At 38.1% G+C, this 16,040-nt stretch overlaps 2 protein-coding genes across 2 annotated transcripts in view; both read right to left on the bottom strand.

Annotated features, from left to right (window-relative positions):
- LOC105459497 (transmembrane protein 132C) overlaps positions 1–16,040 on the bottom strand; it is a 91,853-nt gene that overhangs the window by 17,227 nt on the left and 58,586 nt on the right. The window contains exons 2-3 of the mRNA XM_011705595.1: positions 9,241–10,387; positions 164–307 (exon numbers count right to left, since the gene is read on the bottom strand). Of these exons, the coding sequence (XP_011703897.1) occupies positions 164–307; positions 9,241–10,387 (1,291 nt within the window). The remainder of the gene's footprint in view (positions 1–163; positions 308–9,240; positions 10,388–16,040) is intronic.
- LOC105459496 (phospholipase A2-like) lies at positions 11,956–15,526 on the bottom strand. Its single transcript, XM_011705594.1, has 4 exons — positions 14,995–15,526; positions 14,262–14,421; positions 12,679–12,831; positions 11,956–12,252 (listed from the first exon to the last, which is right to left on the bottom strand). Exons 1-4 carry the CDS (start codon positions 15,137–15,139, stop codon positions 12,093–12,095), a joined length of 618 nt encoding a protein of 205 aa, XP_011703896.1. The 5' UTR covers positions 15,140–15,526; the 3' UTR covers positions 11,956–12,092.

Below are 16,040 nucleotides of genomic sequence, written 5' to 3' on the forward strand. Positions count from 1 at the left end.
CGGTTTAACGAACGGAAGCGAGAGATTTAAATTGCTCATTACATTAACCGCCCTCATGTTCACAATTCCAGTAAGAGTCTTTCTAACTCGCCGACGTATGTCGGTTTAACGAGGGCAGATTGCACGACAGGGCTATTCTGAAAGGGTACACGACGGTACTTACGTGCTCGATACACGTGATGAGTTCTCCTTACGTCGTGCCGTAAACGTGGCGGCTGTGTTCTTCACATTGACATCGCTATCGACAATCCAGTCCGGGCTGCTAGACGAAGCATCCAGGATTTTCACGCCGGACTTCACTCGCGCTCTGAAACATGCCATAAACGCACGATATTAATGTAAGTCAAGCAATGAACGGAAAGAGTAAGACGAAACGCCGATGTTACTGAATAGAAAAAAATCTCCCATAAAATATAATTAATCCTCTATTCTCTGCAGAGAAGTAAATATATCTCTTGTCTTAATTTGACAAAAGATTATTTCAAATGACTCGTTATTTAATAACTCTGCACGTGTAATCGGCTGTTGTGTAATGCAAAGATCTATCGTTGCCAATCATATACCAATTTAAATTTATATTTATTACTTATAGAGCTATTGTTCTCGAATCGCACGATTTAAATTGCGTTCGGAAGGTAATAGAGATAATTTTTCATAAGCTCACATTTCGCTTAAAACATATTTACGTGTGTATTCCAATATCTATTAGTATCAGATATCATAATATCAAATAACCTGTATTTCGTTCTTTTCAATTCTTTGGAAGATTTTTAATTGAATTTTATCAAAAATGAAAACATTATTCATGTTTGTCTTATCGTTATCGTTATCGTTTGTAATTCAATAATTTCAAGTGATACGCTAATCTTCCAATACGGAAGATCAATTTTCAACTGATAAACTTTCAGGAATTTCTACTAATGACTAACGTTCAAAATTGATGTAAAAAGTGTATTAAAGATGATAGATTATAAAGCGCATTCAAGAAAAAACAAGAAGGATAACATAACAAGTATGTTCAAAGAGGAAAAACACACACACACACACACAGACAAAATAAAAGTCACGTGCAAAGTTCACAAGAGTGTCTTTCCTACGATGACTTATACAAGTATCCAACTGCGCGATATTTTTACTCATATCACGTCGATCGACCCGCACGCATTTCACTGTACATTAGCTACGTTCTTCCGTCATTAAAAATGAATGAACATACAGTTCTTTACCGAAGCGAGACCCATTGCCCTCATGTTGCTCTAACAATAGCGTCAAGTATACTTATGTAGTCGTTGAGAGTTTTCCCTTACAAAAGTCACAAAATAACTACAGCTCATATTTCTTCACACTCAAGCCAATAACTGATATTTAATTAATTTCACGAGCAAGCAAAAAGTACATCCAAAAAGTATTTATATTTCTTTTATACATAACAATAATATACATTTAGCAGTTACGTAAACAAAAAAGGTAGATAAGATACGATATAAAATTAACGTCACTTCTCTACTCTCTCTCTCTCTCTCTCTGACATTGTATTCAATTATTTCCCTTAATCTTGCCAATTATCCTCGGCAAGTTGTCGGATGTAGATATCAGATTTCCGTTCGATTGGACTCTGATGCGCCGAGGACTCTTCACACATGGTACCACGCTTCGAGAATCGGTTCTCAGTTGTCATTGCAATAATACCGCGCTACTTCTCGTCGAGGCAATGTCGCGTGCACTCCGTTTCCAGCGCATCCGCGCCAATCCTCAAAGCCGGATTGAAATTTAAGCGGTACCGTCGCCGCGAAACGCAGCTGCAAGAAAGCGCGCGCGTCAATAATGCAGCGAACTTCACATGCATTTCGCGCTCTATCGTATGCGTGACACTTCTCGTCCACAATCTTTTTCTTCGTTGATTTTTATCGAATGATATTCAGGTTTCAGATCATAACCAAAGGTTTCAAAAAACGCAAAAGAAAAAGTTTGAGATAAAAAGAAATGCTAATAATGTTAAAAACAGCATGAATGACAAAGTACTTGCAAAAAGATTTTGATTAATTCGATAAACCTAACAATAAACAAAATTAATAATTTATTTTAGAATAAAAGAGTAATATAGAATAAAAAGAATAATATTTAATAAAGAATATACCAATTAAATACTTTTTTAATTTTATCAATTTAAAAAAAACAAAAATAAATTTTCTATATATATATTTATATACAGATTTTTCTAGAAAAAATAAATAAACAATAAAATCTCTATATTATTTGATAATTTTAAGTTTGACATTTTCAACATTTTCATTTTCAACAGACATTTTCAACAACATTTATTTTGACGTTTATCTTTACTTATACATTAGCATTTTTATTAACGAAACCATTATCTCTGAATTGGCCAAAGAATTCGCTGAAAGATTTAACAAAAAGCACATGTGGCAAGTTTGACACATTTGATATAAAACGGTATACGACAAATATCTTCGTGAACGTTCTTTTCAATCTCGAGATTTTCGCGTAGATTTCTGAAAAATTGCCAGTCACGAGGGAATCACGGACGATTACGCAGGAACATACATATATCCAGACAGAAAATTCGCGACATTCGTGCCGTTTGTCTTTGTCCTCATAGCATCGCCAGAGAGTATAAGGTCTTCCGCGACTATGCGAGAGACGTTTTCCTCATCATCGCCAAGTCGACTCACTCACACGAGTAAAAAGGCTGCGATTTCCTCGCTCCGAACTAACTCACGCTCTAGTTACATGACCGGGTCATAGGGTCGGATCATGTACGCGGTATACGGCGACAGAGGAGAGGAGAGGAATGCGGCTGAAGAAATGCGTCTGACGCCGCGATGCATAGATATATTCGCTATGATGCGACGTAATGTTACAGTATACTGCGGTTGACGCAGCAAATCATATTGTTGCGATACAGAATTGCGATTGAAGCTGAACAACAATCCGATTAAGATTATATATATATGTGTGTGTGTGTGTGTGTGTGTGTGTGTGTGTGTGTGTGTGTGTGTGTGTGTGTGTGTGTGTGTGTGTGTGTGTGTGCAATATGTCAAAGCTGTAAAACAATTATATAAGCATATTCAAGATTTCATATCGCTTTTCAGACAACTTCTTTTCTTGATATTTTCAGTAAAATTATTAATTAAAGTTTAAAATTATTTTTTGAACATATATAACGATAAAAGAGAAAATATTTTTCGTACTATCGAATGCCATACATTACAAGCTATATAATTTATTTACAACTTGTAAAACATGCACCATTGCGGTAATGTATCTTCTTAAGCTTCTGTTCGCGACCCCGACTAGAGCCTTCAACGTGGAGGAGATCGTTCTTAATTCAAGCTGAAACGGGAATTTTCGAGTGCGCGAATGCAATGTCACTCGGGCGGTAAGCGGATCTCGCGGTAGAAAAGTGCACCGAGTGGCTAATACGAACTTCGGTCCAAGCCAGACCGGATATTGCCTCTTCAAGTTCCTTCGGCGTGTTTGCCGAAGCCGAGGAAGCGGCCAGCTAATACGTATTTAAAGCCACTGCCATCGGCACTTCCCATAATAACTTAATTTGCCTTTTTCCCCTCTGGTAAAACGGGAACCTCTTATCACGCTTTTGCCATCGTCAGAGCGCATTTTCCCTTGTGCGTATTGCCATGTAATATTGGTGGATCAGTGAAAAGGAATCCAAGGCACGGGAACGATTACAAGAAACACGACATTTCCCCGAGATCCCGCTATAAAATATTCCTAAGGCGAAATGTCGCTCTAAGGCAAAGTCTGATTTCTTGTACGCGCGTTTGCAGCAAATACCCAGCAAGAGATACTGCGATATCGCGACAGTCGAGAATATTTGCGGTTAAAAATTCTCCAGGCAACGTTAATGCTCGTTCCCCAACTAACGAAGGAACAATCTGTTTCATTATATTATTGGCGTAACGACAAATGCAATATCAATATTTCATGTTGATATCGTACAGATGACTTCTTTCGCCGACGAAGTTTTAGATTAATCGGTTGCAAACTGTCGAGTTGAAGATCTTGCGGATGCTTCGCTTCAAAATTCCGCTGGCGTCAAACATTAAAGCATACAGCTTGCACTGCGGCGCATACTGTGCCGCATATTGCGGAGCATACCGCGGGCAACACACACACACGCGCGCGCGCGCGCACACTGTGTGATAACTTTGTCTCCACAATCATACCAACGATACGCAAACGTTCTTCCGAAAAGAACCCCTCGTTGTTCTCCACCTCGAGCATCATAATTTAAATGTACAAAAACAAGCGATAATTACTATCTCCGCGTGGTACAGTTCGCCTTCTCACTTCCGGCAATTAATTTACATATCTCCGATCTTAATCGTTTCGACGGATCCAAAACCTTAATTAAATTAAGCTAAGAGTAAATTAAGCTTCAGACAACAGCAGAGAAAAGCGTATGGTGCGCGTAACAAAAACCTAAGGCATAAAACGTCAATTTATTCCTCCTTGCGTACAACACCGTAAAGACTGGGAAGTGCTGCGTAAAAATTTATCGAAGTAACGAACAGAATTTCTCATACAATCTCTCTAGATACAATTCCTCTACATGTTTTTTATATTATTTATTCCGTATAACATTATACTCTCGCTATATATAAAGTTTCTTTTAAGTTCTTTTAATTTACTTACATTTTAAACCTTAATCAAATTTATATTCACTTAATAAGAAAAGAATGAGAAATGACGATAGAAGCGGTAAATCTTCTGAAGCAAAATCAAAGTCGAGCTGAGACGAAGCAACTTTTTAGATTTATCAGACTTTTCTTGCTAATTATATCGCGCTCATAAATGACAACAGAGTTGTAACTACGAGTTAAATGAGAATTAGTGGAACGGCGACACGAAAGGAGTGGATATTGGATCATCGTTAAACGGCGTTCAGGATGCCGGCCGGGAGAGTTAGGAGCGAGCCAATTACAAGTTCCAGATCAAGTTATTTCCGCGAGCCTATCTTGCATTTACATACAAATCGCCGATGTGCGAAGCGAGAGCCGGGGACGCTATCGGGAACGATCAGAAATGCATGCGCGCACGCTTTCACGCTGACGAATGGCCGAATGTCGCTTCAAAATTACCGTTTATTCAATAACTGCGCCCCTCTCTCCTCTCTCTTTCTCTCTCTCTCTGACCGTTGTTCATGTTTTGATCGATCAATCGATGTTGGTAGGATATCACGTACGGCTATATAGATAGTGAAGAAACAACTTCTGCGCGTGTATATATATATATGTAGGTACACACATACGCGCTAGAGGTGTGTGAATCAAGCATTTGCATGGTCGAATTGAATCGAATTTTTGATAACATGTTCGAAATCGAATCGAATCGAATCTGAATCAAATTTTCCCAGATTTACATTATATTATTATTTTCTATATTAATCTACATAGATACATTATATACATTAAAAATACATATTTATTAGATAAGAATAATTGATCGTGCGGGAGTTATAAATGAAGCAAAGAAAATAGGCGATCGATTCGAAATCGAAACAATGTTGATTCGAAATTCTCGAACTATTCGATTTCGAATCTTACAGATTCGAAAACGAACTCGAACCGAATCCACTGTGATTCGATTCGAATTCGAACTATTCGCACACCTCTAATACGCGCGCGTGCGCACGGGCGTGTGTGTGTTATAAAAAAGATTTTAAAAACTGAACTCGAGTATAGCACAACTCTGATCACGAATTGTTATCACGTACAGGCCTTTCAATCAGCGAGCAAAATAATTAGAAATAGATGTAAAGGAAAATTATGAACATTTTCCTCGATTAACATTTTAGCATTTACAATTAAAAGAAAGTGTGAGATAACTAAGGACTCTGCATAGCTGTTGCACCATTGAACGATGCAATATCGTAGGGGCACAGAGGCGAAGACCTATGGTCGGACTAGTGCGGCTTAAGAGGCGGCCGCGTAGGAAATCTACGGTTTAACGTGACGCTGTAAGAGCCTTAGATTAAGGTTGCGAGACATAAAAAGCGGGATAAAGCCCTCCCCCCTCGACGCGGACAAAGGCTACGATTAGCTCTCAGCAAGCTCTTTAACGCGTGAAGAAATTTTCGCTCAACTCGTCGTATTTCCTGAGGGCTTCTCTACGGGGTAATTTGGCGTTTAAAGTATTTAAGAGATTCGAACGAGCGTTCTTTTCCAAATTTTCGTATCTGGAATTACGTTTTAAATAAAAAAGAAACAAATAAAAAGAGCTAGAAGAAAAGAATCTGTCCTATTTACAATCGATCTCTTAAACGTCACGGTAACATACACGAAGATTTAATTGGAGGTCAAACTAATGGGTAATCTAATGTCACGTATAAACTATTCATTTTCGAGATAGGGCAACTAGTCGCGAAATTATGCAACAATAACGATAGAATACTATTTACAAACTAATAATGCACGTTTGTTAAACATATTACAATTTTATTATTTTGATCATAATGTTGCATGGCGAGATAAAATTCAAACAAATTAATCAAAGCCGGAAAAAATAAGCTTTCAACTTTATTAACACAAAACATACGTAAAACTTATTTGCATAAAAAATATTTCAAAATAATGTATGTATAGTGTATGTAAGTAAATTTTGCAATTTTCTATGTTTAGAAGATATTAGCATTACAGATAATGTGAAATAAATAAAAAATAAGAATTTATCTGCGTAAATAACTCAACTTTTGTAAAAATACAATTATCTTATTAATTCCGTAAAACTGCCGTCAAGGCTATGCAGTTACGCAAATTCTGCGTATATAAACAAACGCAGTTCTGCTTTAATTTTGAAATTGCTTCAGTACACAGAAATTATGAAGATGATTTCGATAACCTGCGACCTCCGTAATAAGTCCAACTATCGATACTATTTATCTTTCACGTTATCATCGTTCATATTACGACGTTTTGAATGCAAATTAAATAATAAAAATTACATGAATCATATTTCGAGGATGCTATAATCAATAAAACTTCAATTCGTTGACTATTTTTACAATTAGCGCAACATAGATAAAATTTTAACGAATAATACATACGAAGATTGATGCTCTATAAAACGCCAATTATAAATCGCGAGAGAATTTTTTTAAATTATTGATTTAATCCCTTAAAACTTAAGAATTTATATTAAAAAATTTATATTTCAAATAAGCTATATAATATTGGATTTTTTCACTTCATAATATTACGAAGGAGAAACTAATCATACAAATGATTTACGGTTGTGTCGTGCGCAGAAGCTTTTAATTTATATTTGTTTGCGAGATTTTAATAAGCTTCTCGGCAATAATGATTAAAGAAAGTTTATTAAATACTCTATTTTTCGCGTTACTGCTAAAAAAATCTAAATTATACTCCTATATAATTAATAAATAAACTCGCATGGTCTCGAAAGCATCATATTCAAAGAGAAGCGCAATTCGCAAATATAGAATCAAGCAGAAAGAGAAAATGAATTTTTAAAAATGCGTTATCATTTTTTTGTACGAGAAATTGTCACATGGCGCCTTACTCAATGTAAAAATAATATAAATCTTGATAAAATTTTTATCAAGAAAAAATCCACGTCAGCGATATGATTGTAGAATCAAAACACTCAATGTACTAAAATAATGTGCTAAAATAATGAAAGATTTCTTTGATGGATTTGCCATGATAATGCCATAATTGCGGTGGAAATAGCAGATTTTAAATATTTATGCTTACTGTGTCACAGCTAAAGCATCAAAGTTTTTATCATAGTAACACTCCATTTTTTTTACTAGAGACAGAGTTTTTGCTTACTAATTGTTCGTTAATCCATTAATTATTTAAGACCACTATGTATATGCAACGTCACCGACGTCGACGCTAGAACACCGAAGTCTTTATCATGATAGCACGCGTAAGTGCATGCAATAGCCTTTTAAGCGGTTCATGAATTTTGGAAGGATTCCGTAAATTTCCGCTAAATTATCTTTGATATATCTTCACGCATTATGTCATAATTAAAATATTACTGAAATATTATTAAAATTTATAAATTTTAAATAAAAAATATTTTTATTTTGAAAAATAAATATATAAATTTTTAATTAACAACAAGAGAAATAAAGAATTCCATGCAAATTAATTGTATGTCGTAACACGCGAATTAAAATTCAAGATATTTAAATTATTGAGAAATGCTAATCCGTTTTTCACGCGTGCGATATTCGCAGTACTATATATGTACATAACTGAAATGGTTAATCGATTAATTATATATTAAGCCTCACTACGTACGGATTTGTGAAGCCGATGCAACGTGTTTTTTTATTACAAAAAATGGAATGGAATAGATATGGAGCTTATAGTCCGTGACTCATAGTTTCGCTATAGTTCACCCCTGTGTGCACCCTATATGTGTCATTACACCACGGAACCTCAGTAACAGCGAGTTACAATGTTGGTTCAAGCATTTCGCGATTGTGCGACGCAAAAAGTCCTATCCCGACGACACCGGTTCGCATTCCCAACGGCGTGTAACAGAGTCAACGATGCGTTTCTCACGCGGATTGGCTGCCGTTGGTCTGTGCTCAAGTGTACCCCGCGTGTTAGTCGCAGTCGCGGAACTTCCGAGTGCTTACTAACAACAGACGAGCTTGTAACTTCGCTCGCCAGCTTACTTGACAATTCATCCAATTAGAGGATTTCCAGTCCCTCCCGACGGAACATTTCCGACCCACTTTCTGACCGCGCGAGAGTGGTCCCCTCGAGCTGGGATTTAAAAGCGCTTTCCGAGAGATGCGCGCGGCTAAAAAAAAGTAGATGCAAAGTGAATCTCAACGCGGAAATTGCGACTCTCGCGTTTAATCGCCTATTTGTCCGAAAGTGGTTAAACAAAATATCACGAGCGTGTTTGTACTCGCCGAAGCTAATCACAGTTTATTTGCGGATTTTCAAAGCGCAAATAGTTTATTCAACGTCATCAACGTAATTAATATTGACGAAAATTTACGAATTTACCTTCGATTAATATATTTCTTATCTAACTACATAAAAACGAGAGCTAGCAAATGAAAGATAAGAAATACCGCGGCTTGACGATCTCCCACTTTAATTTATCTTTCCTTTTTACACTTCCCATCATTAATTTGTCTTTAATTTGTAAGCAATAGATTTTACTATCGTCTCTCAAGATTCCTGGAAAATTCGCTGAGTTGCTTACCTTAAATAAACCGCGACGATCAATGGCGGTCGCTCCTGCCGCGGGTCCGTCCCCTTGACGGGATGCAGGAAGGCCGGGATGTGCAACCTGGACCTCGGATAAAGTGGTCCGTGCGGTACCAGCAACGTTAGCAAATCATCCGCTCTGAGTTCCTTGTAATCCGCCTTGTTGGGCGCGAGCGGCACTTGGCCCAGAGGAGTGACTGGCTGTATTTGCACTCTGGGTCTACAGAATCCTGATTCACCGGTAGCGTCGACCGAACCTCCCCCGCTGCCGCCGCCGCCGCCGCCGCCGCCGTTACCGCCACTACCAAGTCCCACCTCCTCCGTACGCGGTTCCAGCACGGAATAAGCAACCTGAATCAATCGTGGCAAACTTTTGGCGACCTTAACACGGCCGGAAGCATCGGGCGGCGGTAACGGTGCCCACCAATCGGCCGGTATGGTGATTTGCGCGAGGCACACGCCGTTCTCGCCGTCGGGGCTGCAGGCGGCCGTAAGCGCAGATGATGAAGACGAAGAGGAGGAGGAAGAGGAGGAAGAGTAGCCGTGTCCATTGCTGCTCCTACTTGCGGCATTGCCTCGCGATGGACTGGCCAGACTGGCATGCAACACCACACAGACCCGCTGATGCCGCGCCATCAGCAGCTGACGTCTACCACCGGCCTCGCTACCGGCATGGAAGAGCACCCTGAGTACGGGCGAGTCGCGCGGTACGCTATTGCCCACCAGGTGAGCTGACATGTCCAGATGACGAGCACCGAGCTCCTGCGCGTCTAGAATCGTCGCTGCCGTGAGATTGCGGCGCGTTTCTGGCCCCGGCAGTGCGTCCAGTGGATCGGGGACTATGTAACGCGCCGGTACGGTCTGTTTGGTGCTGAAAGGACCGTACGTGGCCCGCACCGATACCGGCTCGCTCGTCTGGAAGACGGTAAACTTGTCGATCGAGAGGACAGAGCCAGGCGGCGGCGACGGTACCGCACTTCCTGCATTGTTGTTGTTGTTATTGTTATTATTCGACACACCCGTAGATAGCGGCGGGATAGTATCCGACGTGCCACGGGCCGGATAATATTGTCGCGGTATATGCTTCAGAAAGAATCCACCGTCCTTATTCTCGAAGTGAACCTCCACTGATGCCGCCACGTCTGGAAAAATAAAAAGAAACGACATGGTCAAACACGAATCTCGAATCCGCTCTTGTTAGAATTAGCTGTTTTATAATTTCTTCTCGACATATTAGACACTTCGATTTTGACAACTTATTAATAACATAAAGCACGATTTTCTTCAGAAGTAATAAAATATTATTAATATTTTATAAATTTTATAAATAATGAAGTTTGTAATTTGTATAATATGTATCCCTAAGTATAAACATATACTAATGTAAAACATATTTATCCTATGTATATAGCATCTATATAATTCAAAATCATCTAGATTGGAGCCACTTAATTTTTATATTTCTTAAATGTCTTTAAATAATCTTTGGGCATCCGCGTTATCTTTTCTTTATTTCTTTCACTACTCGCCATTTTTCAATTTCGCAGATATTTCGCAGATATATATCTCGTATTCTTAAATATTGCCGTTGTGCCTTGGCCTTCAACGGCGGCGACGGAGACGGCGACGGCGACGGCGACGGCGACGACGACGGCGACGGCGACGACGACGGCGGCGGCGCGCGATTTCCACGGCAATAAATCACGGCGTTCAACGCGAAGTCGACAATTTTTCCTATCGCGTCGATGGTACACGACGCGACGAAGAATGGAGTCGCCGGGTTGGAGAGGCTGGCGCGCGCTCACGCGCATCCGAAAGTTGGCGCAGGTGAGCGTAGAAGTTGTAAATCGGTGGTAGGAGGATGCTGGCGGCGCGAGGGACGGCGCGGCTGCGCTCCATCCGGACATAAATTTCCGAGCAAATCCCGGAGTAAGCGCCAGCTGCCCGCACGGCCTCGCGTAAAATGGAGGAAAGCCTCGGAAAAGCGAGAAGAGGAGGCGAGGAGAGAAGCTCGAGCCGTTCCCCCTTCCCATCTTCGATTCGACCCTCGTCGCTTATCTCCCGTCTCACAGCGCCCCGTGGACCAACCCTCTCGTTTCTTCCGTGCTAACGTAGCTTCTATTTCAGCTTCTGTTTTCTTTTTTTTAGATCCGATAACAGGCGATTACGTTGAAATGATTTAGTGGGGTTTCAACGGGACTTATTGCTACATTGTAAAACGAATGAAGCACGGCGGAAATAGATAATATTATACGATGTATTCAGAGAAATGTTATTTGTTAATTTTAATTGCGGTTACTATGTGCTTTACGTGCGAATATTCTTCGTAGCATACACATGTATAGTTTTAATATCATCAATAATTTATGCAACGAAACATTGATTTATCAGCAGAAATATCAAATGACGGAACAAAGTTATTCTTTCTTACTAAATATTTAAATATGAGTTTGTATAAGACGTACTTTATATTTTTGCCGTCTATTGTACTGATGTATCCAACCGCGAAAATGAGACGCAATTTGCAGTTGGTGCATTTAATGATCTCCATTTAATTTCCATACTTTTGCGAATCATTCACCCTCTACATCGCTCTACACGTAATTAACCAGCATTCACGTGCACGCGTATACGCGTTTTCCGGTTTAACGCATCGACGAAATCTAACACGCGTTCAAGGTAGGATGGAAAAAAGGAGAGACAGCGGGAATAAATCGATCGTAAGAGCGGCTTTATTGGAGCGCTTATTTAACTACGTTGACAGGCATGGTCGATTACGAATTTATACGGCTCTACGCGCGTATATGACGTTTCCTCCAGTGGTCGGCGATCCCACAAAATAGACTCCTATCGGTCTGCGAATGAGGTGCCGGAATCGAGTGATCGAATATGACGGCCGGCCATCACTACCCCGTGATCGTTTTGGAAATACGTGGGTACGTCGAACCACTGATACATCTTCGGTTGGCTTTCGTCCAGCTCGTACTCCAAACAGCGTCTAGGAATGCTGCCAAGAGGTCGTTAGCACATTGTTCTTAAAAGTTTCGAATACTCGCGATAATACGTGGCTTTTTCGAATCATACTCTACGGTCGCATACATATATATATACATATACATATAGTAGTTTCTCACATTTCCAACAGTCATTATCGGAAATATACGCAGCATATTAGAAAAGAAAATATAAATACTATGCCTGCAGAATATTGCAAGGATTTCAAGTGAAAAATGTATTTACACGATGTAATTCTCGACGAGTATGATCTCGAAACAATGATCAGGAAACAAAGAAATTGGACACGATTTATATATACATAATATACATACGTATTAAATCGAATCGCGAAAAGATCGATGAATCTCTCGCGAGTGCCTAACCCATTTGAAAATCGAGCATCGACCCGCTACTTGCAAGGCTCTAATAAACTCACAGTGAATGCCGTTTGCAGCCAACGATGGGGTAGTCTTCGCGGAAGCACTTCGTATCTAACACGCTGAAGTAGAGGAAGCCGACCTTCGCGCTAACGAGTTCCTCCGAGCTGTGGAGACAGTCGTAGAACCTCTCATCGCACGAACAGTGTAGCCTGATTTTGCACATTTCACGACACTTTATCAGATTACTCGCTACAAAAAGCGACCTCGCTTCATTTCAATTTAAGATTACTTATAGAATTGTGAGAACGCGGAATGGTGATGTTTGTAAAAAATGCTTTAAGATTAAAGAATAAGATCGTAACGGATAATCGACGGATTTGTAGCAAGAATGAATGAAAAAGTCTGCTTTAAATACGAAATCGTACGTCTAAGTATTATAAATTAGGAGCTTAATTCTTCTTCTAAATTCTTCGTTTTAGTTTTTACATCGTATATTAATAAGAATCAACAATTACTAAAACTAATGATTTCTTTTACAATTTTTTGAATAACATTTCTTTGGCGCACATTTTTCCCACACGTGCAACAATAAGTATTTTTCATTAATAACTAATTAATAGACTTTGCGATATGTTTTAATTTTTTTTCCGCAAATGGGTTATTTGATATTTTGATGTTTTCCATAAAACTATATTCTATGTTAACATACCAATTAACATGAATATCACTTATATTTGCAATAGCTTCAAATTACTAACAGTAATAATACATAGAATATTTTTAATGTATTATAAGGCAAGCTTTTAAAAACGCTTTTTCCGTCCTATCGCATATCGTAAAAAAATTGCCTACGTAATTAATATACCAAGTTTGTAATAATGCGCGACGTCGTATATCAACGTCAGCCGCAACTATAGCAAGACACGCACAAAACTTGGTAAGTAACTGTTCCAGTTGTGTGAAATCGCACAACAGACTTGCTACTGCGGACTAGTTCATTGACTTCCTTCTACAATTGCTATTGAATCTTTCCGCATGACAAAATGATACACATATATATATATCTCAGTGCGACACATAATAACACGCATGGACAAAAACACTTGTATATTTCATAAAAAACAAAATATTAATTTTTTTCCATTTTTTTCATTCCAAGCACTTCGTATTCAACGTACCTAAACTTGGTCTATCTATATTGCATTTAGGTGTGTAACTATGCTTCCATTGGTTATCGATACTTGTAACATGACACGCGTACATGTTATACAAAATAACTATGATAGATAGCGTGTATACTAAAAAAAAAGGACATGTACATCTACACGAGTGCATCGCACACGAGTAAACAATATTTTTTTTCTGCTGTGCCACGAATTATATCAAGGTTCTTTAATAAAACTAATATGTTTTAATAAAAATAAGAGCAGACAGGATATAAAAATATCCATACTAAGTATAAATACCAACGATTCAAAAATATCGAGGATCGATCAACTTTAATCTTTTCGTTTCTTGATACATTTTGCAAAGAAGAATTAAGAAAGTATTTTCAACAAAATTTAATTAATATATTAGTTTTATATCTATCATCTCATCAAAATTAACATAAAGAACATTGTTTTAAATTAAAATTCACCTTGTGTAAAAAGCGGAATTGGTTAAGCCATACTTAGTCTGCATCGGTTCGATTATATCTTTGCAATTATCGTGTTCACGACAACATGCGTCAGTCATCGCGAATACTCCCAAATCGTCCGGACTATCCGCTATGTTACCACTGCCGCACCATTTTGTTCCTGATAAAAATTCAAACAAATGACAAAAGTTTTCTAAAAATTTTCTACATTTTCAACATACTAATGTCACAAAGAATTGCTATTTTACGGTAATAATTAAGACTCTTTATTCATGCAATCACGTTATATTATTGTGCAAAAAATTAAATCAATCTTTTTTTCCATGTTGAAACAAATTTTTTATGTATTGTTTACATGAAACAATAAAATAAATTGTTAAAATATACCGGACACTTCATTACTAGAAAAATTTAATCTATATTTGTGCGTCCTGTATTCTTTAGTAAAAATGAACTTTATGAAAGTCCAATGCAATTTTGTAGTATTTTCCAAGAATCGAAAAAAAGAGAGTCATCTATATAGTTTTTCAACAAATTCTATCAATTATGAATGATATGAATTATCTTGTCTTAATTGTATTACAAATTTTTATTTCTGATGTCACAATAATAAGGAATAAAAAAAATTAATTAACAATTATACTTTCTTCTTTTTTAAATAGAATTGTACACACGTACGTTATGTATATGGCTGTATTTTTTTATAAAAATATGTCACTTGAATGAATCCCACCTGGAAATATTAAGGCCGGCCGCAATGTGGTTTCGCGAAGTTCATTGCTGACGGTCTCGCTGTTGTTTGGAAATGCGATATGCCATCCGCGGATATTTCGGGATAGTAATAAAAGCACGGAAAATAACACAATAGTCGGAGTCATCGCGACGGAATCCTACTGTTGTTCTAACAAAGGTAGAAAAAAAGACTCCCTTTTATACAGTATAACGAGAACCTTCGTCCTTGCGCTCCATTTCATTTTTAAGCCATCTAATCGCTCGAGTTACGCTCGGCGTACGAAAGAGGCGACTATTGCGTTGTACGATGGACATTTGCATTTCCTGCGATGGAATTAATCTGCTTCGAGATAACAAAACCAAGTTCTAAAGGGAGAATTATCAAGGATCCTTCTTGACACATCTAAAAAAAAAACGCTGCACAAAGCAAACGACAAAGTTTGCGCGATAATCCAATATGATTAAAGTTAAATCCAATTTTTATGAAAGCTAAGGGTAAATTAACGATAGCGAATATTGAAAAGAAAGAAGCTCTGTGATATGTCAATGAATTGAATAAAATTACGTAAATATTATCAACAGTTATTTACTTGACAAAAATAATGAAAAGAAAAACGATAAAGAATGAAAATTTTGTAACAGTTATCTGTCTTTCTAATCAAACGTTAACGTAAATATTCAGAGGAAAAATTGGAAAACGATCTAGTAAAACGACGAGTGTCAATCCGGAATTTTTTATTACCATTAATAAAATCAACCAATAAATAATTGCATACGAATTTCGATGAAAATTACGTTTCACGCAATCATACAAGGAAGCTTCAAAAATTTATTTTCACGATAGATGAAAACGTTTTTTTTTTTCGTCGACGCACAGGTGATAGAGGTTTTTGAAATAGCATTTCTATGGGCAAACTTCTCCAGAGAGAAACGCGATTTCGAGTGCAGATTTAAATGGACCGGGATACTCTCATTTCGAAAACAAACGAAAAACTCGCCGGCCTTCTGTCTACCTTCGACTGGATTTTTGCCCTCCCCCCCCCCTCC

Source organism: Wasmannia auropunctata, unplaced genomic scaffold (assembly GCF_000956235.1).
Source record: "Wasmannia auropunctata unplaced genomic scaffold, wasmannia.A_1.0 LD334186.1, whole genome shotgun sequence".
NCBI lineage: Eukaryota > Metazoa > Arthropoda > Insecta > Hymenoptera > Formicidae > Wasmannia > Wasmannia auropunctata.